This window comes from Phyllobates terribilis, unplaced genomic scaffold (assembly GCF_046119375.1).
Source record: "Phyllobates terribilis strain yellow unplaced genomic scaffold, ASM4611937v1 Scaffold_5__5_contigs__length_657084704, whole genome shotgun sequence".
NCBI lineage: Eukaryota > Metazoa > Chordata > Amphibia > Anura > Dendrobatidae > Phyllobates > Phyllobates terribilis.
The window spans coordinates 483,640,788-483,666,458 of NW_027362765.1; the positions used below are offsets into that span (position 1 = coordinate 483,640,788).

Here is a 25,671-nt window from a genome sequence, read left to right on the forward strand (position 1 = left end):
TCTCACCTGATGCTGATCCGGACTCCACAGCATCGCCCGCGTCTTCCCGCTGTGACAGCTCAGGAGAGATCGCGCACGGTGTAAACATATCACCGCGCCCTCTGACCTGAGACGTCACAGTCAGAGGACGCGGAAGACGCTGCCGAGGCACGGGGAGGGGTAAGTATTGTGCCGGCGCCGTCACAAGACGGGAGATGTCCCTGCGCTCAGCATGGGGCGGGGGCCCATGCTGAGCGCAGTGACATCTCCGGTCATGTGACGGCGGGGGGTCCTGTGGGGGGGCCCCATGAGGAGACGCACAAGAGGGGGGCCCCAACGGGGCTCCGAGGGGGCCCCGACCGGCTGGGCCCCATGCTGGATTCAGGGCAGTCATGCCCTGATGGCGGCCCTGCTGGAGGTTGGAGGGGCCCCCTCTCCCTTGGGGGCCCCCGTTCAATGAACCGGCTGCACGGGCAGTAGGTCCGCCCCTGTACGGTTTCCCTCTATGCCAGTCCTTTCACCGAGCTAAATACAACTGTCTGCAAAAAAAGCTGTGGACTGGCTCCGTACCCTACCTGGCCACATTGCTTGTGGTTAGGCGGTCCTTCCCAGTAAGTGCACGGGTAATGTTGTGGGACCCGTGCTTGTGGAAGGCGGAGACGATAACGGGAGAAATAGTGGCGGCTGGGGACCAAGTATGGACACCCGGCCACCGCCGGCATGAGGTTATGAAAAGCTTCCACCTCAACGAGCCTAAAAGGCCACATTTTAAGTGCAAGCAGCTGTCAAAAATTTGGCAGTATAGTATTGCAGCCTGTGGGTGGGTGCGTAGCAGGCTGCATACTTGCGCTTGCATTGCAAGGAATGGGGTAGGGACAATTGAACGCTGCACTGGGACAAGGACGTGGACGGTGATTGTTGCAAGTCTGCAACGACAGGTGCATGGCGGGAGGCATTTTTGCTCGCGCCAAGGATCACTTATGATGGGCACACTTTTAGGCAGTGACCTGGGAGTCAGAAATGCTTCCAGAGGTCTTGCCCATGCTGTTCCCATGTCTTTTCAGCACTGTATGCATGTGTCTGATGATGTGTCACACACCACATGGCCAGATAAGGTTGTAAAATGTTAAAATGACATTTCCCAGTGAATGAATTTGTCTTTGTTGAAAGCAATGCAAAAGTGCAAAAACACATCAAAAATGCTACGTGTGAATATAGCCCAAGGTGTGGAGGAGTATTTTTGGTTTTGGTTATTTATTTTGCCTTATATACAAGTCATTACCCTGGAAAGGATGTTCCTTAATATATTTCCCAGGAAAATCCATTTTGGTTTTGTTTTTGTATGTTTTATTGTGAATCCGTAAAAGTGGCGTAACACTCTGACAACGTTGTTGACAGCAGTGACCTGGGAGTCAGAAATGCTTTCAGGGGTCTTCCCCATGCTGTTCCCATGTCATTTGAGCACTGTTCCCATCGATTTGGGCAATTTTTAGGCCCTCTGCAGACCGCCAGGGGGAGCCACCTGAAAAATGCTCGAGTTTCCCATAGACTTACATTGGGCTCGTTGCTCGGGTCGAGCACCCGAGTATTCCAATTTGCTCGACCCAAGCATCAAGCACCCGATCATTTTAGTGCTCGCTCATCACTAATAACTATGTCTTTTACCAAAGACCATTGAACCTGGACTTTTACCTTTAAATTAACGCTACAAACAACTTTTTTGCATGGGATTTTACATTTTTGCTGTGTGACAATGGCATATAACTATTAAAAAAAGCCGCATGCACATTGCCTACAGGAGTTGCACTTTGAGCTGCTATACTCCTAAATGTATGTGCTTAGCCGGGAATTAAAAAGACACATTACCATTAATTAATTCAAGCTTCCCGTGAAATATACTTTCAATGAAGTGAAGTACAAGGCAATCCTCAGAGTTAAGTAAATAGCCTCCCACCACACCATCATGAGTTATATACACAAAGTTTTTTTTTTACAGTAGAAAATTTTTATTGAACTGTGTCTGACCTTGTTTCCGATTCAATCCCTCTGCCCAAATGTCATGCTAGCAGCATTAATTAAATGTAATAAACTGGAACCATAAAGGGCTTGAAGGGAATATTTGATTGGCATTGCATTCCCTAAGTACGTTATTATGATTTCAAATGGAGCGAAAACTTCAAGAGGTGATGGGATCTTACCTTCCCTTTGCTGATGATGAAGAAAGTGTCCCCTCGAGCACCCTGTCTGATAATGTAGTCTCCACATTCATAGTGAGTCTACAAAAAAATAGAGCAGAAAGGATTATGTTATTATCATTTGCCTTGTAGTCAGGCCGTTTCACACAGTATACCTCAGGGATGCATTACAGCTGAAACTTGCATGTGTCAAGGAATCCACTGATCCACAAATACAATAAGCTTTCAGTGAGTAAACTGCCATACAAGTGTCTACAATATAGATTTTAATAGCCTCGAGCCACTCTGCATTCTGTCTACATTTATCATGAATTGTCCCCATTCTATTGCTATTCAAGCACAAAGTAGACCGATTAACCTGTAGTTCCTGTTAGAAAAGGTAAAAAGCTCATGTACGTCCTACTGGGACGAGTTCCAGTATCCATATTTAGAATATGATCCGCAAAACAAAATACCATAATGTTACAAGTAAGACAAAAGTGCAGAAGACCATCTAGTGATACCCTTTTAAGTGCAAGGAAAGTAAAAGGAAGGTGCTCACCTGAGCGGGATGTGTGCAAGCGCAACTCTTAAGAACACCTGAAAATATCAGCTGCTGCTGGCTCGTGGCTGGGGGATGATCTCCTCCATGATAGTTGACCGATTTGGACAATAACACGATATTAGGCTGCAGTAATGAAGAATCCATAGGACTAAGATGCAATTGTTTTTTTCACTTGAAAAAGATGCTAGTCCAGCATTGAAACACGTTGTGGAAAAAAAAGGCCATTCAATTCATCTTGTTCCTAAGGAATCTTCATTACAGCAGCGCACCCTGATATTGTGTTATCATCCAAATTGGAAAACAGAAAAGAGGAGAAGAGTGTTATGTGCTTTGCAGAGGGACCAAGCAAGACTGGCACCAAACCAGCAAAGGCGCAGCCGCAAACGCACTTGGCACAAGCTGCCCAGCTAGGCAAGCTCTTGAGGGCTGGGAATACTGTTCACCCATCTCCCAGTAAATGGAAGGGGGACTGTGGCAGAGCCCTTCACTGGCCCACTGTCGCCAGACAGCTGGCGTCTGGTGACGCGGTCGGTGCCTAGTTAATAACAAGGTGGATACCTCTGCAAGAACCCAAGGAAGTGTAACCAGAAGAGAAAATGAGAAAACCCCAGAAAAGAAAGCAACACTAATGCTAGCACCACTCACCAACAAGCACATAGGAATGGCAATAAACAGCAAAGGACTGAGCAGGGAGAAGGATTAAATAGCCCACCACCAAGTGTTGAATACCTCCCAATCATCCCCAGACAGCCACTCCCTACTAGTTTGAACAGTAGACTGGACAACATCCCACCACTGCATAGTGTCAGACACCAAAGCATCCTGCGCTGCCTGGCAACCGGAGAAATGAGTGAGAGACACAGCGTTCCACATCCTCACACTTCCTACAACACCAGAACCGATGCTGCATAAGATTGAGACAGTCACTGTGCACATGTAGTAGCTCCGCCTCCAGGGTCAGGACAATGGCGGTGCCTCTGACCAGAGTAGCATAGCACCGGACCTGTTCCATTCCCAGGTGGGAGCACAGAACCACGATTTCTAACAAAGGAACTGTTTGGGGACTTGAGAATCAAAATTGTTAAAAAAATATCAACAATTTCAAGGTTACAAGACCATCTCCAGAGATATTAATGTTATTTTGTCCATAGTGCGCATTGTAATCAAGAGGTTTACAACCCATGGCACTGTAGCTAATCTCCCTGGGCGTGGATTACTGAGAAAAATTGATGAAAGGTTGCAACCCAGGATAGTCCAGGTGATGGATAAGCAGCCCCAATCAAGTTCCAAAGTAACTCAAGCTGTGTGTATCAGTGACTGTGTATCACAGAGTGCGCATCACAGAGTGCATCAGTGTCAGTGCAAACTATCCATCAACAAACTGCAGTTTGCCAAAATGTACATGAGTAAGCCAAAATCCTTATGGGAAATTGTCTTCTCGACAGATGAGACCAAGATAGAGCTGTTTGGTAAAGCACATCATTCTACTGTTTACCAAAATCAGAACGAGGCCTACAAAGAAAAGAACACAGTATCTACAGTCAAACATGGTGGAGGTTCAAAGATATGTTGGGGTTGATTTGCCTTGACTGAAGATTACCAAAAGATTTTGGGTTGCAATGCAGTGCCCAAAGCCAAAAAGCTGTTTTTTTTGCTGTTGGGAGAAGGCACTCTTCAAATATGAGATACCTGGAGAAGTTTGCAAAAGAAGAGGGGTCCAAAATTCCAGTTGAGAGGTGTAAGAAGCTTGTTGATGGTTATATGAAGTGATTGATTGCAGTTATTTATTCTGAAGGGTGTGCAATCAAATATTAAGTTGAGGCTGCCAACAATTTTGTCCTGCTCATTTTTGGGGCTTTGTGTGAAATTATGTCCAATTTGCCATTTTTTCTCTGTCTTTTTGTGGTATTCCAATACACACAAAGGAAATAAACATGTGCATAACAAAATATGTGTAATTGCAACAATTTTCTGGGAGAAATATTTCATAAGGGTGCCAACTCTTTCGGCCATGACTGTATGCATAAATATATACATATATAAGTATATATGGTCATAAGTATTCAGACCCTTTGCTCAGTATTGAGTAGAAGCACCCTTTTGAGCTAGTACAGCCATGAGTCTTCTTGGGAATGATGCAACAAGATTTTTACACCTGGATTTGGAGATCCTCTACCATTCTTCCTTGCAGATCCTCTCCAGTTCCGTCAGGTTGGATGGTGAATGTTGGTGGACAGCCATTTTCAGGTCTCCCAGATGCTCAATTGGGTTTAGGACAGGGCTCTGGGTGGGCCAGTCAAGAATGGTCACAGAGTTTTTCTGAAGCCTCTCCTTTGTTATTTTAGCTGTGTGCTTAGGGTCATTGTCTTGTTGGAAGGTCAACCTTCGGACAAGTCTGAGGTCCAGAGCACTGTGGAAGAGGTTTTCATCCAGGATATCTCTGTACTTGGCCACATTCATTTTTCCTTCAATTGCAACCATTCGTTCTGTCCCTGCAGCTGAAAAATACCCCCATAGCATGATGCTGCCACCTCCATGTTTCACTGTTGGGATTGTATTGGGCAGATGATGAGCAGCGCCTGCTTTTCTCTACACATACCACTTAGAATTATCACCAAAAAGTTCTATCTTCGTCTCATCAGACCAGAGAATCTTATTTCTCATAGTCTGGGAGTCCTTCATGTTTTTTTGAGCAAACTTTATGCGGGCTTTCAATCTCTTGCACTGAGGAGAGGCTTCCGTTGGGCCACTCTGCCATAAAAGCCCGACTAGTGGAGGGCTGTAGTGATAGTTGATTTTGTGGAACTTTCTCCCATCTCCCTACTGCATCTCTGGAGCTCAGCCACAGTGACCTTGGGGTTCTTCTTTACCTCTCTCACCACGGCTCTTCTCCCATGATTGCTCAGTTTGGCTTCTGGTGGTCCCAAACTTCTTCCATTTAAGGATTATGGAGGCCACTCTGCTCTTAGGAACCTTGAGTAATTCAGAAATTATTTTGTAACCTTGGCCAGATCTGTGCCTTGCCACAATTCTGTCTCTGAGCTCCTTGGGCAGTTCCTTTGAGCTCATGATTCTCATTTGGTCTGACACGCACTGTGAGCTGTGAGGTCTTATATAGACAGGTGTATGCCTTTCCAAATCAAGTCCTATCAGTTTAATTAAACACAGCTGGACTCCAATGAAGGAGTAGAACCATCTCAAAGAGGATCACAAGGAAATGGACAGCATGTGACTTAAATATGAGTGTCTGAGCAAAGGGTCTGAATACTTATGAATATGTGCTATTTCAGTGTTTCCTTTTTAATAAATTTGCAAACATTTCTACATTTCTGTTTTTTTCAGTCTAGATGGGGTGCAGAGTGTACTTTAATGAGAAAAAAATGAACTTTTTAGAATTTACCAAATGGTTGCAATGAAACAAAAAGTGAAAAATTTAAAGGGGTCTGAATACTTTCCGTACCCACAGTATATAAATATATATACACTGCTCAAAAAAATAAAGGGAACACTTAAACAACTGAATATAACTCCAAGTACATCAAACTTCTGTGAAATCAAACTGTCCACTTAGGAAGCAACACTGATTTACAATCAATTTCACATGCTGTTGTGCAAATGGAATAGACAATAGATGGAAATTATTGGCAATTATCAAGAAACCCTCAATAAAGGAGTGGTTCTGCAGGTGGGGACCACAGATCACATCTCAGTACCAATGCTTTCTGGCTGATGTTTTGGTCGCTTTTGAATGTTGGTTGTGCTTTCACACTTGTGGTAGCATGAGACGGACACTACAACCCACAGAACTTGCTCAGGTAGTGCAGCTCATCCAGGATGGCACATCAATGCGAGCTGTGGCAAGAAGGTTTGCTGTGTCTGTCAGCGTAGTGTCCAGAGGCTGTAGGCGCTACCAGGAGACAGGCCAGTATACCAGGAGACGTGAAGAGGGCCGTAGGAGGGCAACAACCCAGCAGCAGGACAGCTACCTCCGCCTTTGTGCAAGGAGGAACAGGAGGAGCACTGACAGAGCCCTGCAAAATGATCTCCAGCAGGCCACAAATGTGCATGTGTCTGCACAAATGGTTAGAAACTGACTCCATGAGGGTGGTATGAGGGCCCGACGTCCACAGATGGGGGTTGTGCTCACAGCCCAACACCGTACAGGACGCTTGGCATTTGCCACAGAACATCAGGATTTGCAAAGTTGCCAATTGTGTGGGGTGGCACTCTTTGGAGGGCCGCATAGCCCTCCATGTGCTCGCCAGAGATAGCCTGACTGCCATTAGGTACCAAAATGAGATCCTCAGACCCCTTGTGAGACCATATGCTGGTGCGGTTGGCCCTGGGTTCCTCCTAATGCAGGACAATGCCAGACCTCATGTGGCTGGAGTGTGTTAGCAGTTCCTGCAATATGAAGGCATTGAAGCTATGGCCTGGCCCGCCCGTTCCTCAGACCTGAATCCGATAGAGCACATCTGGGACATCATGTCTCACTCCATCCACCAATGTCACGTTGTACCACAGACTGTCCAGGAGTTGGCGGATGCTTTAGTCCAGGTCTGGGAGGAGATCCCACAGGAGACCATCCGCAACCTCATCAGGAGCATGCCCAGGCATTGTAGGGAGGTCATACAGACACGTGGAGGCCACACACAATACTGAGCCTCATTTTGACCTGTTTTAAGGACATTACATCAAAGTTGGATCAGCCTGCAGTGTGTTTTTCCACTTTAATTTTAGGGGTAACTACAAATCCAGGCCTCCATTGGTTAATAAATTTGATTTCCATTGATGATTTTTGTGTGATTTTGTTGTCAGCACATTCAACTTTGTACAGAACAAAGTATTCAATGAGAATATTTCATTCATTCAGATCTAGGATGTGTTATTTGAGTGTTCCCTTTATTTTTTTGAGTAGTATATATATATATATATATATATATATATATATATATATATATGTATATATATATTCTCTGGATATATATATAGATATATATACAGCACAGACCAAAAGTTTGGACACACCTTCTCATTTAAAGATTTTTCAGGATTTTCATGACTATGAAAATTGTACATTCACACTGAAGGCATAAAAACTATGAATTAACACATGTGGAATTATATACTTAACAAAAAAGTGTGAAACAACAGAAAATATGTCTTAGATTCTAGGTTCTTCAAAGTAGCCACCTTTTGCTTTGATGACTGCTTTGCACACTCTTGGCATTCTCTTGATGAGCTTCAAGAGGTAGTCACCGGAAATGGTCTTCCAACAATCTTGAAGGTGTCCCTAGAGATGCTTAGCACTTGTTGGCCCTTTTGCCTTCACTCTGCGGTCCAGCTCACCCCAAACCATCTCGATTGGGTTCAGGTCTGGTGACTGTGGAGGCCAGGTCATCTGGCGTAGCACCCCATCACTCTCCCTCTTGGTCAAATAGCCCTTACACAGCCTGGAGGTGTGCTTGGGGTCATTGTCCTGTTGAAAAATAAATGATGGTCCAACTAAACGCAAACCGGATGGAATAGCATGCCGCTGCAAGATGCTGTGGTAGCCATGCTGGTTCAGTATGCCTTCAATTTTGAATAAATCCCCAACAGTGTCACCAGCAGAGCACTCCCACACCATCACACCTCCTTCTCCATGCTTCCATGAAGGCCTGCTGCACAAAGTCTCCTCTTAACAGTTGTTGTAGAGATGTGTCTTCTGCTAGAACTCTGTGTGGCATTGACCTGGTCTCTCATCTGAGCTGCTGTTAACCTGCGATTTCTGAGGCTGGTGACTCTGATAAACTTATCCTCAGAAGCAGAGGTGACTCTTGGTCTTCCTTTCCTGGGGCGGTCCTCATGTGAGCCAGTTTCTTTGTAGCGCTTGATGGTTTTTGCAACTGCACTTGGGGACACTTTCAAAGTTAGCCCAATTTTTCAGACTAACTAACCTTCATTTCTTAAAGTAATGATGGCCACTCCTTTTTCTTTACTTAGCTGCTTTTTTCTTGCCATAATACAAATTCTAACAGTCTATTCAGTAGGACTATCAGCTGTGTATCCACCAGACTTCTGCACAACACAACTGATGGTCCCAACCCCATTTATAAGGCAAGAAATCCCACTTATTAAACCTGACAGGGCACACCTGTGAAGTGAAAACCATTTCCGGTGACTACCTCTTGAAGCTCATCAAGAGAATGCCAAGAGTGTGCAAAGCAGTCATCAAAGCAAAAGGTGGCTACTTTGAAGAACCTAGAATATAAGACATATTTTCAGTTGTTTCACACTTTTTTGTTAAGTATATAATTCCACATGTGTTAATTCATAGTTTTGATGCCTTCAGTGTGAATGGACAATTTTCAAAGTCATGAAAATACAGAAAAATCTTTAAATGAGAAGGTGTGTCCAAACTTTTGGTCTGTACTGTATATATATATATATATATACATACATAGTACATTAAACAAACATAGACAGAAAAAACTGATCAGGCAGGAACTTATCACCCTCAGTAACCCTCCACACACAAACATTTTATCTGCATTTTACTCTCATGTTATAAAAGGAAAACAACGAAATGTACCTCCTCGTTTTACATCTTGTTACATTATCTGAGAATCCCATGTATTTTGCATTACTTTCATTATTATTAACATTTTTAATTCAGTTGTTTTTTTATTGCTAAAACAATTCTATGCACAAGAGGAATTCAATATAACAATATGTTTTTGTGCTGCAAGAAATATTATTGCTATTAAATGAGAATTTTAAACTTGTCACATTGTAGCGGCTTTCCTTTAGCGACAATTTTCCCAAGGGCCTAAAGCGGCCTCTCCATCAAATCATACAATATTATTTTCTGTTACATGCATTGATTTTGCAAGAAAATCTCTCGGTTTTTTAATAGATTTAAAAATTTAATAAAATCTGTTAACTTCTTCTAGTCAGGGGGGATCATACCTAGGAATTTCAACCTATTGATATAACAGAATCAGGAAAGCAGAGCATTTATAATGTGCTAAGCTGTTTGTAATTGTATAACTTTATGGTGGTGGATGAAATTGATCTGTTTTCTTTCTTTGTGAGGCGCTGGTTGTGGTGTTTTACAATCAATTGTAAGATCTAATTTAATTTATAAGAAAACGATTACAGATACAGTTTGTCAATGTAATAAAGCAGATTTGGGCCATGTAGTAAATATTAAAATGAACCCTGCCCGCATTGTGTTGCTTAGACTGCGTTCACATCTGTGTTTCACGTTCTGAGCGCAAACTGCGCTGCGCTCATAAACATATTGGAGCTTTTGAGTTTTTTCTGGAAGACCTGTGGCTGGTTTGAACATCTGGCCTTAGTTTTGCTACTTGGGGCAAAAAGATCTGAGTCCTGATTCATCAAGACCAGCAAGAAAATTGAGGCATGGTGGAGTCAGACATTCCTGATTCATGAAGAGGTGCACGCCTCTTCGTGAATCTGGAGTGTCTGACAAGTGACATGCGGCTCTGTGAACCATGCTGAAAATCTCAGTCCAGTCAGATTTGATGCAGTCAGATCATTGAGTGAGGTCGCGCCCATATAGTCAGCAGGTGACTGCCTGTATGCAACTCACATACTTGCGGTCCCCCTCCCTTACGCTTTCTGCACAGATACTGAGAATCCTCACAGCGCGCGTAAAATTTGTTGCAAATTTTGTGAATCGTCTGACTTTTTGTGCTAAAAAGTTAAAAAAAAAGGTTAAAGACTGAAAGAAAAATAATTTTTTACTTTGCACTGAATGCATGAACCCATTTTGTCAAAAAATAGACAAAAAATAAAAGTGATTTAAAAAAAAAACTGCAAATGATGAATCAGGCCTATAAGCGCTAATAGGTATGCAAAAATTGAATATGTGAAATGTAAATTGCGTTACTGCTATCTAAAATATAGTTGTAAAATGAGGGTACTTAGCACACAAATTGGCCAATTAGTGGGCACCCACCAGCCATAACAATGTGACGTTTCTCTCATGAGACCCTGACCTAATATTTATTAAACATCAAAGAAAAGTAGCCTTGTCTTGGCTGGTGGGCACAAAAGTATTGCCAAATTTGTGTGCTAAGTATATTTCTAAATATATATACATACATATATATATATAGTTTGTTTTATAAGTATAATCTATATGGCAGTAACGTAGTTTAAGTTTTCCAAATTCAATGTTTGCATATTATCTTAGTGCATGCAGAGTGTTGATGTATTCTTTGCTTTGTATATAATAAAGTCCTTTCAGCTTGTACTAGTTCATACTTGCTTAATTGTTTTGAAGCGGTCAGTCTTTGTTTTTTGTAATATCTATCTATCATCTATCTTTCTTTTGTAGGCATTGCCATTTCACATAGTCAAATAGTTGCCCACAAATACATTACCTATTGGGTTGTCTTTTTTAGTGTCAGCACACGTCAGTCTGTTATGATAGTCTACTAATAAGTACTGTATAAAGCCCATCAATCTTACGTAAAGTTCAGATATCTGGGGTACACCAGGCCTAAGGGACCACTATCAGATATTTAAAGATGCACCCACTAATGATTTCATGATTTCATTGGACGGCAAGACTGATATACCTGAAATGCAGCCGGATCATCTGCGCCAAGTGTCAAGTTGATGAGACCTATTTGAATTAATGTACCATAAGCTGCATAAAAATTGACATACTAAGGGAATGGAAGGTACTTCCTATGTCCAATATCTGTTCGAAGATGTTCAGTAAAGTATGAAAAAGAAGATTTGACTGCTGGATAAAAATTAATGATAGATTATGAGATGTTACTTTTGATGGGTTTGGGTAGCAGCAGTATTTAATAGAAGATATATTAACAATTATTGGCAATCAACCATAAAGCAGTATTTTTTTATACCCAATTTTCCCATAGCTTAAACAACCACAAGTTTCACCAGGAGCGCCCTGCTCCCCTGCCTCCCAGCTTCCTGTTTGTTAGGGATGGTTCCGTCGTGAAGATTGGCAATTCAGACCAGTAGCATGGTTGCATCGCTGGTTTGGATCGTGCACCCTCCAATGCTGCAGTGGCATCGATAGAGCTCAGGGACACTACAGCTGGCTGGATAGTGAACTCCGGTGGTCCAGACCGCTTTAAATCAGTGCTTACAAGCTTTATTAAAAAGAGTTTGTAAGTACTGCACATACCCAACTACCGCTGCTAGACTGCAGAAGTTGAGGGTCACCTGGATAATGAACATTAAATAATAAAATTAAAATGCCTACATTCTTGAGAACAGGGATCATTAATAATAAGAGTAAAAGTGCAAAGTTGCTTATTTTTACAAGCACTTTGCAATTTTACCTATAAAGCAAAAACTCATCAATACAATAAGAAAGAAAATCTGGTAATCTCTCTTTTTGGAACTTGATATGATTGTTAAGCTTTGTGCATGTAAGTATATCCGTAGGTCTAGTCTGCTCCTTACCATTAAAGGGAATCTATCACCCTGAAAATGAAGTCTACACTGTAAACTTCATGTCATAGAGGAGAAGCTACAAAGGTTAATATATCCACACAAAATAGAAAAATTTACATCTCAAGAACATTAGAACATATATTTTATTACAAAAGGTTAATATATAGCTTTGTGTTTAAAAAAATGATATAACTTGTATTTTATTCTTTTAAACCCCAGATTAGTGATTGACAGCCTTCAGGCCATTATACACATTAGATGTTTGTCAACCAAACCTAATAATTTCTCTGGGACTGGATGACCATCTGTTGTGAATGGGGGTCCCCTAATTCCGCATTTCATGGTAAGGGAGAGAATAATTGGGCAGTTGAAATTTCAATGGTCAATCTTTTTGTTTTAAGGGGAGATAAGCCACTGCCAAAGATGTCTGGAAGATGCTTTCTGCTCTGCCACGCTTATGTGCTCATGTGTATGGGGAAAACTGGAGGGATAGTGGCCTGGCAAATTAATTTTCGTCCGACAGTTATACTTCCACAAAGGTGAATACAGAGATATCTGTGATCACTAGTCAGAGATCACCGATAGGACCACCCACTTGGCTGAAAAACCCAGAATGAGCAGGAATTTAAATGAATAAAAGATAAGTCATTCTGAATCTTTTCCCACAAAACAATATATCAATTTGCTCAGCTCCCCCGGCACCATAGCGTGCTGCCTGCAGGTTGGACTGCATCAATGTTAAGTTGACCCCTATATAAATGCTGTGCGCAGCATCGTAGTGACAGTTCAGCATTCATAAAATGTACTACAACCCACAGCATGCCCGGTCATGGATTCGTAAGAGATTATCCTACAGTCTTTCTTCTATCTGTTGCCGACGACCATATGAGAATAGGAGAATCCTGTACTAACAGATATTGTCACCTTTGTGGTCCAGCTAAATCATATCTAGAAAAGCCACGTATTCTCAATATTAAAACAGTTCATACATTCAAGTCCCAAATGTGTAAACTTTTCCTTATGGAGGACACTTGTAGTATCAGAATCTGAAATCACAGCATCTTTTGACACCACATTGTGATTATGGTTCTTCTTCCAGATGGCTTCTTAGTAGCCCCATTTCAGAAAGATAAAAGCAACCATCCAGTCGAAACTGAAAATTTGAGTATTTGACCATCTTACTTTGAGGCCTCCTCATGTTGTCTCTTGGCGCCATCCAGAGTCCTATTCTCTGCTTTACAATATGACTGCTGCCTCAGACGTTGCTCATGAGAGCACAGTTACAAAGTCTAAGACACCCCACCCCTGCTATCATCTAATGACATCAGCACTGATCCTATCAGCAGTAGAGGAGGATGAGGGGCACATCTGTGACATCCTGCCCGCACAATAACTATGGAACAGTACTCCAGAATGGTCGATACGTGCCAATAGGAGGACACCAGGTACATTATTTATTTTACTTGCTTATAAGGTGCCATTAACTTTCCACAATGCTTTACAGACAACATCATCACTGTCCCCATTGGTGCTCCTAATCTAGATTAGATAGTATGTCTTTGGAGTGTGGGAGGAAATTGGAGAACCCAGAGAAAGTCCACACAAACATGGGGAGAACACACAAACTTGCAGATGTTGTCTTTGGTGGATATTGAACCCCATGACCCCAGTGCTGCAAAGCAACAGTGCTACCCACTGAGCCAAAATGCTGTTGGCTATACATGTCTCATATCATATACAGTTATACAGTGTAGTCAAATCAGTGGATGCTAATACAGTTGAAAACAATTATGGAAGAAGGAAGCCATCGGTTTCCTCCTCCCTCATTCTCCCTCTGATTGACTGATTGACTTGATGACCTCACTATTTCATGGCCTCTGTGCCAAGCAGTGAAGAGCTTCATAGCACTCGCTGCCTAGACAGAAACTACGAAGGAATGAGAAGTCAGTATTTTTTTTTTTAAAGTGGGGCTCATTATATCATATGGAGGACTACGTGGAGCCTATCATACTGTATGGAGGAATATGTGGGGCCTTATTCTGTATGGAGGACTATGTGGGCCCCTAATAATACATGGAGGACTATGTAGGGCTCATTATACTGTATGGAAGACTATATGGGGCCATTATTCTGTATGGAGCACTATGTGTGGCCATTATTCTGTATGGAGCACTATGTGGGGCCATTATTCTGTGTGGAGGACTATGTGGAGCCCATCATACTGTATAGAGGACTATGTGGGGCCTATTATTCTGTAAGGAGGACTATGTGGGGACCACAATACTATATGGAAGACTATGTAGGGCTCATTATACTGTATGGAGAACTATGTGGGACCCATTAAACAATATGGAGGGCTATGTGGGGCCGTTATACTGTATGGAGGACTATGAGGGGCCCATTATTCTGTATGGAGGACTATGTGGGGCCATTATTCTGTATGGAGGACTATGTGGGGCCATTATTCTGTATGGAAGACTATGTGGGGCCCATTATTCTGTATGGAGGATTATGTGGGGCCTGTTATTCTGTATGGAGGACAATGTGAGGCCCATTATTCTGTATGGAGGACTATGTGGGGCCCATTATTCTGTATGGAGGACTATGTGGGGCCCATTACTCTGTATGGAGGACTATGTGGGACCATTATACTGTATGGAGGACTATATGGAGCCATTATTCTGTATGGAGGACTATATGGGGCCATTATTCTGTATGGAAGACAATGTGGGGCTCATTATGCTGTATGAAAAGCAATGTGGGGTCCAGTATACTGTATGGAGGACAATGTGGGGCTCATTATACTGTATGGAGCACTATGTGGGGCAATTATACTGTATGGAGGACTATGTGGGGCTCATTATACTGTATGGAGGGCTATGTGGGGCCATTATTCTGTATGGAGGATTATGTGGGGCCATTATACTGTATGGAGGACTATGTGGGGCCATTATACTGTATGGAGGACTATGTGGGGCCCATTATACTGCATGGAGGACAATGTGGGGCTCATTATGCTGTATGGAATGCAATGTGGGGCCCATTATACTGTATGGAGGAATTTGTGTGGCCTATTATTCTGTATAGAGGACTATGTGGGGCCATAATTCTGCATAATTTTGTTTGTGGGACAACCCCTTTAAGTTTATTTCTATATGAAAAAGTTCATCACTATGTTTGGTAAGTAAAAACGTCCACAATTGTAGACATTTTTTATAATAAATAAAAAACAACAAACGACAATAAATATCAAGATTGTCTTGAGACTTTGTCCAAGTTTTTAATGTTGGCCCTCTGTGTATTTGAGATTAAGGCCACTAATATAATTTCCGTACCCATCACTAGGCTGGTTAAACTCAACGGCAACTTGACTACTTTTATCTCAAACAATACCACTAGGAACGAAGTGAGCACAAATTGTAGAATCTTCAGGTTACAAAACTAGCAATACAAGATTGTTAATGGAGAAAACAAAATTCCACATAAAAAGCAACAAGATATTTTATCATGTAGACTACAAAAGCATTTAGCATTCCCATAAAGTTGCATTATTACTTCTCAGTGGGTTACGATTCCCCAGTCTATCGTGCAGTTCTCATTTTAATTTGCACATTCATAGTGCTTGGATCCCATTAATATTTTCAATGACAAATCCTATTACATGAAATAAACCTTCCATATGCTTTATCTGAGCTCTCAGCCCATTAAGTTTAAATGGGAATATTTAAAGATGTGTTTATCAGTGCAGCAAGTAATTCAGGGTAAGGCCGGATGATACATTTGGTAAGGAAACTATAAGACCAGGTGATTCTCTAACAATGCAACACTACAACTGCACCTGATTATAGGTTTCGTTTCACTTAGAAAAGGTTTAATTATAAGAATATCTTTACATTTTCGGCCATCAGAGCTGTTATTATTGCTATATCCATTACAACAAAGTCAGCCAAACCTGCCAATTTCAGCAGGACAGGATGACTATGTTATGTACTTTAGGTATATTGGGTCTTCGGATTCTCACCTAACAATTGATGTCAGAATGAAAACCGGATTGGGCATGTTGAATTTTACTGCCTAATCCTTTTATATTCTGGGAAAATAAGTCGATGCCAGGTGTGTCAGGAGCCTAAAGCCCTCAATACACTTTAGATAGCTGTTAACAGAGCAAGATAGCTTTGACAAATGCATGTGGCCAATGGATCTCCATACACCTTTAATAGCTTTCGATTTTCATCTGTTTTGCTCACAGTTATTCCTTCTGAACACATCATACACATTTACACTCATTTTTGCTGAGCAAACTTGTGCTTTCAATTGTGAAAGATGGGATAAGGCCCCAATACACATTAGATTAACGTTGGCCAAATCCACCAACATTGTCAGGTTTGGCCAACAGTGTAGTGTGTATGAGGGACCCGAATTTCGAACGACAGATGGTTGTTGGAGGAGATAAAGATCACGCATGTCCAATGTCGAGCTGCTGATCCTTTGGTTCTCTAAGAATTAAGCCACTGCCAGAGATGTTTAGCAGTGGATCTTTCATAGTGAACATAGTAATGTTCGGCATTGCAAACACTCCTGTGTATGTGAGAGATAGCTGGCAGCTGAAAAATTGGTCAAAACCATCGTTCTGTTGACAGCATTCTAAAGTGTGGTGAGGGCCTTAGGCTCCTGACACCTATGACGGCGACTTATCTTATCAGAAAACAAAAAGACTTGGCAGCAAAATTCAAAATGCCTGAACGGGTTTTCTTGTGACATCAGCTGCCGGACAAACATGCCAATGTCAGTAGGACTGGCCGGCTATTTTAAGTATATCGGGTTTTCCAATTCTCGCTCAATAGGCTGATGTCAAAAGTAAAACTGCATCGTTGAATGTTGAAATGTTGAATTGTACTGCGCTCTCTGTCTAAGCGGTGCACACCGCAGGCGGTCTCCCAGCGCTATAGTACTCAGTATTCTACTATCCAGAGGACTAATGAAGGTCTTGTGTGGACCGAAACATCTTATACTTTTCTGGATTTTCCACATTTAATAAAATAATCATGTTGAAGTTATTATCTGAGTGCCAAGTGTCTTTTTACCTGTGCACCTTTGTGTCCAGAAGTGCCGTGCCTTCTTTTGTATACAGGTCTGGAGACTGGCTAGGTCACTCTAGGACCTTGAAATGATTCTTACAGAGCCACTCCTTAGTTGCCCTGGGTCATTGTCATGCTGGAAGACCCAGCCATGACTCATTTTCAATGCTCTTACTGAGGAAAGGAGGTTGTTGGCCAAAATCTTGCGATACATGACCCCATCCATCCTCCCTTCAATTTGGTGCAGTCATCCTGTCCCCTTTGCAGAAAAGCACTCCCAAAGTATGATGTTTCCCCCATCATGCTTCACGGTTGGGACGATGTTCTTGGGGTTGTACTCATCCTTCTTCTTCCTCCAAACACGGTGAGTGGATTTGATGCCAAAAAGTTCTATTTGGTCTCATCTGATCACGTGACCTTCTCCCAAGGCTCCTCTGGATCATCCAGATGGTCATTGGCAAACTTCAAACAGGCCTGGACATATGCTGGCATGATAAAGGGGACCTTCTGTGCCCTGCAGGATTTTAATCCATGACTGCATAATATGTTACTTATGTTAATATTTGACCCAGCTCTCTTCAGATCATTGACCAGGTCTTCCCATATAGTTCTGGACTGACTCCTTGCCTTTCTCAGAATCATCCTTACCCCATGAGGCAAGATCTTGCATGGAGCCCCCGACTGAGGAAGATTGACAGTCACCTTGTGTTTCTTACATTTTCTAACAATTGTGTCAACAGTTGCTGCCTTCTCATCAAGCTGCTTGCCTATTGTCCTGTAGCCCATCCCAGCCTTGTGCAGGTCTACAATTTTGTCCCTGATGTCCTTAGACAGCTCTTTGGTCTTGGCCATGGTGGAGAGGTTGGAGTGTGATTGATTGAGTGTGTGGATAGGTGTCTTTTATACAGGTAAGAATTTCAAACAGGTGCAAATAATACAGGTAATGAAGGTAGAGTAGGAGGGTTCCTTAAAGAAAAACCAACAAGTCTGAGAGCCAGAAATCTTGCTGGTTTGTATGTGATCAAACACTTATTTCATGCAATAAAATGCAATTTAATTATTAAAAAATCATACAATGTGATTTTCTGGATTTTTTTTAAGATTCTATCTCTTACTGTTGAAGTGTACCTACAATAAAAATTACAGACCTCTCCATTCTTTGTAGGTGGGAAAACTTGCAAAATCGGCAGTGTATCAAATATTTATTTTCCCCACTGTATATATATAAAATACTTGATATTCATCCTCACTGATTCTCTGCCACTCCCATTCTTACCTGGTCTCCACTCGTGTCATCTTCCTGCTCCCACCTTTACATACTGGAAATGGCAGTAAATGCCCAATCAGCCAATCACTAGGTGAGGAGGGTGGGCATTTCCAACCATTGTGTGTCAAGACAGAACCAGGAAACTATCGGAACAAACGCTGGACATGATTTGTGAGGAAAAGTACTTCTAATTAGTTGTGGGCCTTCTGAGCCCTTTTTACAAATATTTAGACAACCCTTTTAACATGCACAAGTGTTCTTGTATATAAGACATTGTGTAGTTCTATTTTGAAATTAATTTTCCAAAAGTTACTCTATATGTGACATGCAGAAGTAGTGATGTTGCTTCAAATGCAAGTAGAGGGGTTAACACAGTCACAGGAGATAGGGAGTATTTTAGCAGAACTTGTTATTGTAGTCTGACTGAAGCCGAAGAGAAAAGTGGTGAGTTATCTTAATTTGACACAAGGCAACTGAACAGGATTTAGATCAGGAGAGAAACTAAACACAGGTCAAACTAAACTCCCTGAACTAACAGTGCAGAGTATTATCGGGCAGGAAGATAAGGACTGGAAGTAATTGTGTCTCAGGGATCATCTCCCTCATCAAACCCTTCCCCCCCTTCATCTCCATGCAGGATAAAGAATGCTGTGTACTATTGTTTCCTTGGGAAGGAAAAGCCTGTGGTTGTGTCTGCATAGAAGTGTGCTGCTAAGAGATCTAATTTATGCTGAATTATGCTACTGAAGAGACTGTAATACTGCGCCTTGTGAAGAAATTACTGTATTGTTACTGGAGCTGGTTGCTCAAGAAACTCAGAGTGTACTGTAATGAAGATTGTGCTGTAATATCCCTGAATTGCACTTGGCCGTGCTTCAGATTAAATTCCACTGTTAAACTGTTGAAAAAGACTCTTGTCAGATTTGTCTGGTCAGCAATTGAATCTATCGTGTGCCTGAGAGAAGCAGCAGCCTATGGTCGCCCTGAGTAACGGTTCCCCCAGGATTCCAAAGAATTCATGAAACCCGTCTCACCCTATTTGAACCTAGCGATGTGCGTGTAACATATACTTCTAGCCACAAATACTAAATTTCATACTACAGGGTGGGCCATTTATATGGATACGCCTAAATTAAATGGAAATGGTTGGTGATATCAACTTCCTGTTTGTGGCTCATTAGTATATGGGAGGGGGTAAAACTTTTCCAGATGCGTGGTGACCATGGTGGCCATTTTGAAGTTGGCCATTTTGGATCCAACTTTATTCTTTTCAATGGGAATAGAGTCATGTGACACATCAAACTTATTGAGAATTTCATAAGAAAAACAATGGTGTGCTGGTTTTAACGTAACTTTATTCTTTCATGAGCTTTTTACAAGTTTATGACCACATATAAAATGTGTTCAAAGTGCTGCCCATTGTGTTGGATTGTCAATGCAACCCTCTTCTCCCACTCTTGACACACTGATAGCAACACCGCAGAAGAAATGCTAGCACAGGCTTCCAGTATCCATTGTTTCAGATGCTGCACATCTCGTATCTTGATGGTATGGTGTGGTATATTGGGTACAAAGATAGTGGGGCCATTCTTCATCAATGGAAACCTCAATGCCACTGGATATCTGAAATTGCTACATGATGATGTGTTGCCTTCTTTATGCACTGTAGATGGCACGTTCCCTGAGTTTTCCCAGCAAGATGGTGCACCACCACATTATGGGTGTCAGGTCTGAGCATTCCTACATGAAGTTTCCTGGAAAGTGGATTGGTCGTCGTGGGCCAGTTAAATGGCCACCAAGGTCTCCCGATCTGACCCCCTTAGACTTTTATCTTTGGGGTCATCTGAAGGCAATTGTCTATGCTGTGAAGATACGAGATGTGCAGCATCTGAAACAACGGATACTGGAAGCCTGTGCTAGCATTTCTTCTGCTGTGTTGCTATCAGTGTGTCAAAAGTGGGAGAAGAGGTTTGAATTGACAATCCAACACAATGGGCAGCACTTTGAACACATTTTATAAGTGATCATAAACTTGTAAAAAACTCATGAAAGAATAAAGTTACGTTAAAACCAAGCACACCACTGTTTTTCTTATGAAATTCTCAATAAGTTTGATGTATCATATGACCCTCTTCCCATTGAAAAAAATAAAGTTGGATCCAAAATGGCCGAATTCAAAATGGCCACCATGGTCACCACCCATCTGGAAAAGTTTTCCCCCTCCCATATACTAATGAGCCACAAACAGGAAGTTGATATCACCAACCATTCCCATTTAATTTAGGTGTATCCATATAAATGGCCCACCCTGTATTTGGATGTGCCACGTTCTACTGATTCTACTGGGAATAAATTTGGGCAGGACAACAGCCATTTGCTTAGCATATGTCAGAGCCTTTAGGTCCTCACTTTTTCTGAAAAACTTCTCCTTGGGAAATGAAGTGAGCTACTTCAAAATAAAATTTCGAATTGGAAGTCATGTAAATGAGGCGCTTCTCAAGTTATTTCACCTTAGCAGCACAGCAGGTAGAATTATCTCAGTATTTGAAGGCAAAATTATGAGTATTACATAAAGTGCTTTCCCTCCCCTGAGAGCTGATACGGGAGGAGAGATGTGGAGAAACATAACAGAGGCCAATTTCAGAGTAGTGCTTGCCAGAATTTATGCTTCTAGCTTACAGGCATTTCTAAAATGAACTCTTCACACTACATATGAATGTGATCATAAACAGTATCCAGAGCAAGCACACAATTATACCTGGAGCAATAACTGGGGAGATTTATACAACACCAGGTAGCCCCTTCTTTTCTTATTTCTTGGATTTTTATTATAGGAATATAGGAATAGTGCTATATTTTTCAGAATGGCGCATGCAGTATATAAAACTGGTGCAACTAGCAGCATAGTAGGTACAAGTGCTTCTCACTAAATTAGAATATCATCAAAAAGTTAATTTATTTCAGTTCTTCAATACAAAAAGTGAAACTCATACATTAAATAGAGTCATTACAAACAGAGTGATCTATTTCAAGTATTTATTTCTGTTAATGTTGATGATCATGGCTTACAGCCAATGAAAACACAAAAGTCATTATCTCAGTAAATTAGAATAATTAATAGTGTTGAACAAGTTTGTTCTGGTTCCAGTATGCTTGGCCGAGCTCCAAGTATTTACAGCTGCTCGGTAATATGGTTGAATCGCTCCCGTGTGCATGATTTACAACTGTTTGACAGCTTTATTACATGTGAGGAATGTGTAAGAAATAGACAGTCCTCACATGTAATAAAACTGTCAAACAGTTGCAAATCATGCACACGGGAGTGATTCAACCATATCACCGAGCAGCTGTAAATACTCCGAGTTCGGCCCAAGCATACTCGGCGAAAGGGTTAATAGAACATACTCGCTCAATACTAATACAAAAAACACCTGCAAAGGCTTCCTAAGCGTTCCCTTAGTCTGCTTCAGTAGGCTCCACAATCATGGGGAAGACTGCTGACTGGACAGATGTCCAGAAGGCAGTCATTGACACACTCCACAAGGAGGGTAAGCCACAAAAGGTCGCTGCTAAAGAAGCTGGCTGTTCACAGAGTGCTGTATTCAAGCATATTAATGTAAAGTCGAGTGGAAGGAAAAAGTGTGGTGGAAAAAGGTGCACAAGCAACCGGGATAACCTCAGCCTTGAAAGGATTGCTAAGAAAAGGCCATTCAAAAATTTGGGGGAGATTCACAAGGAGTGGACTGCTGCTGGAGTCATTGCTTCAAGAGTCACCTCAGACAGACGAATCCAGGACATGGGCTATAAGTGTCGCATTCCTTGTGTCAAGCCACTCATGACCAATAGACAATGCCAAAAGCATCTTACCTGGGCCAAGGAGAAAAAGACCTGGACTGTTGCTCAGTGGTCCAAGGTGTTGTTTTCAGATGAAAGTACATTTTGCATTTCATTTGGAAATCAAGGTTCCAGAGTCTGGAGGAAGAGTGGAGAGGCCACAATCCAAGCTGCTTGAGGTCTAGAGTGAAGTTTCCACAATCAGTGATGGTTTGGGGAGCCATGTCATCTGCTGCTGTAGGTCCACTGTGTTTTATCAAGACCAAAGTCAGCGCAGCCGTCTGCCAGGAAATTTTAGAGCACTTCATGCTTCCCTCTGCCAACAAGCTTTTTGGAGATGGAAATGTCATTCTCCAGCAGGACTTGGCACCTGTCCACACTGTAAAAAGTACCAATACCTTGTTTAACAACAACAGTATCACTGTGCTTGATTGGCGGCAAACTCGCCTGACCTTAACCCCATAGAGAATCTATGGGGTATTGTCAAGAGGAAGACGAGACACCAGACCCAACAATGCAGACAAGCTGAAGGCTGCTATCAAAGCAACCTGGGCTTCCATAACACCTCAGCAGTGCCACAGGCTGATCGCCTCCATGCCACGCCGCATTGATGCAGTAATTGATGCAAAAGGAGCCCCAACCAAGTATTGAGTGCATTTACTGAACATACATTTCAGTAGGCCAACATTTCAGATTTTAAAAACATTTTTCAAGCTGTTGTTATAAAGTATTCTAATTTACTGAGATAATGACTTTTGTGTTTTCATTGGCCGTAAGCCATAATCATCAACATTAACAGAAATAAACACTTGAAATAGATCACTCTGTTTGTAATGACTCTATATAATGAGTTTCACTTTTTGCATTGAAGAACTGAAATAAATTAACTTTTTGATGATATTCTAATTTAGTGAGAAGCACTCGTATCTTTTCACCACATTCCAGCTATTGTACACAGCACCGGTGCTCTGGAGCAAATATTGTGCTATTCTATATTCTATATCTTCTATGATGCCCATCGAGACAAAAGGTTTCAGCTTCACTCCAGGGTTGAGGAGTCAGAGTAGTGGAAACTGTGTAAAAATGTAGCAACTCAATCATAAAGATGTTAGTTATTGTAATTATTAATACTATTGTATTATTGACTAATAATATTCATATTTATATTCATAGGAATTTAGGAAAGTTTAGACATTGTAAATACTATAATCAATATGTTTTGTTATCTAAGGCTCTTTCTTGTAAAGTAGGGTAGAGTGAGATGAAAACATTGTTGCAACAGAAGGGTTATATGATTATGTGCGATGTGTTAATGTGTTATATTTATATTAAAGAGTGTTTTGTTTTATCCCTAAGGCATTGTTGTATTTCGGTTCTCCTCTAGGCTTTGCCTTAAGGCCATCACTGGGTATACAGGAGGTCTGTCCACTAGGGAAACCATACAGCAGATATGGATACAGTTTGCACTACACAGGACACTAGGTAATTAACAGTTGGGATTAAAGGAGGGGTTAGAGGAGTTTTATAAATAAGGTTTTTCTGGGTTAGTATAGGTTACAGTATAGGTTCAAGTTCAGTGAAGGACAGCGGAGTGGAGAGAAGGAAGACTAAAAATAAGAGGGAAATAGGTTGTAGAAAGTGTTATGTTCTGCAACTTAGAACTAAGGAATAGGAGGGAAAAGCTGTCCTTGCACTGAGACTCAGCTTTACCCTACGCTGGGGTGGGTTCCCTATTCCTTATGAATAGCCCCATCGAAACTCATGCACTGAACTCAAACGAAGACCTGTAGGAAAGGGAAAGGGGTTCCTAAAAGATCTAAGGACTGGGAGCAAAAGCATGAGAGCTCCTAACAGAAAAGTTAGTTGCAGAAACGAAAATTAAAGGAAACAAAACTGATGGAACAAGAAGTCCCAGGAAAACAATAGTCAAAAGCAAGAAGAACTAAACCAGGCTACTTAGCCAGAGCACGAACGAAACAACACTGATGTCCAGCAGGGAATGGGGGCCAGGTGCTGGGTAATAAAGAGTACAGAGATCACGTGACCCAGAAACCCAGCACCAGAGGAAAAGACTAGAAGCCAGCAAACCACAACAAGATGGCCGATAGTAAAACAACATAGATTCTAACAGTACCTCCCCTTTTACGAGGATCCTCCGGATCCTCTAGGCCGAACCTTACCAGGAAATCTCCTGTGAAAAGCCTTAATTAACCTTGAGGCCGAGACATCCTTGGCCTTCACCCAGGAAATATCCTCGGGGCCGAAACCTCTCCAGGACACAAGATACTGTAATCTTCCTCTATGCCACCTGGAATCCAAAATGTGAGAAATCTCAAATTCACCATCCTCATCAATAGGAGGAACAGTAGGCTTCGCCTGCTTATCAGGCGTCTGCGCCTTCTTAAGTAACGACACATGAAACACAGAATTAATCCTCCAGGACGAGAGAATGCCCAACCTCACAGCTGCCGTGTTGACAATCTGAACCACTTTGAAAGGACCCACAAATTTAGGCCCCAGTTTTTTAGAAGGAATTTTCAAACGAAGATTCATAGAGGACAACCAAACCATATCCCCAACAGCAAACAAGGACTCCTTTCTTTTTTTTGTCAAAATACCTTTTTGATCTCCTGTTTGCCTCTTTAAGGTTCAGGCGTACACTGATCCAAACCCTCTCCAAATCACCAGAAAAATTGTCCTCCTCCGGTACAGCAGCCCCAACTTTGGAAAATGGACCAAAAGATGGATACCTGCCAGTACAACAAAAAAAAGGAGAACAACCAGCTGAGGAAGAAGTATGATTATTAAAGGCAAATTCCGCAAGTGGTAGAAATTCTGACCACATTGTCTGCCACAAAACATCTCAAAAACTGCTCAACATCCTGGCTCTTCCTTTCAGTCTGTCCATTGGACTCTGGATGATACCCCGACGAGAATGACAAATGAATTTTCAATCTGTCACAAAAAGCACGCCAAAAGCGAGCTACAAACTGTGGTCCTCTATCGGAAACAATGTCCGTGGGAGCACCATGGAGTCTGACAATCTCCTTCACAAAAGCCTTAGCAAGAATCTTGGCGCAAGGTAACTTGTTGAACGGAACCAGATGACACATTTTACTAAACCGGTCCACAACAACCCAGATGACAGAAAAACCATCCGATAAAGGCAGATCGGTGATAAAATCCATGGCAAGGTGCGTCCATGGCGAACTAGGAACTTCCAAGGGGCATAGCAACCCCGTAGCCGAAGCGTGAGAAGCCTTCGACCTAGCGCACAAAGAACACTGACGCACCCACTTGATGACTTCCATTTGCCACCCTGGCCACCAG

At 41.9% G+C, this 25,671-nt stretch overlaps 1 protein-coding gene across 5 annotated transcripts in view; it reads right to left on the bottom strand.

The window, feature by feature from the left end:
* Window positions 1-25,671, bottom strand: part of PRKG1 (protein kinase cGMP-dependent 1) — a 1,639,061-nt gene that overhangs the window by 279,896 nt on the left and 1,333,494 nt on the right. For all 5 annotated transcript variants that reach the window (XM_073685491.1, XM_073685493.1, XM_073685488.1 and 2 more), the window contains exon 6: window positions 2,178-2,255. In XM_073685491.1, coding sequence (XP_073541592.1) covers window positions 2,178-2,255 — 78 coding nt within the window. The remainder of the gene's footprint in view (window positions 1-2,177; window positions 2,256-25,671) is intronic.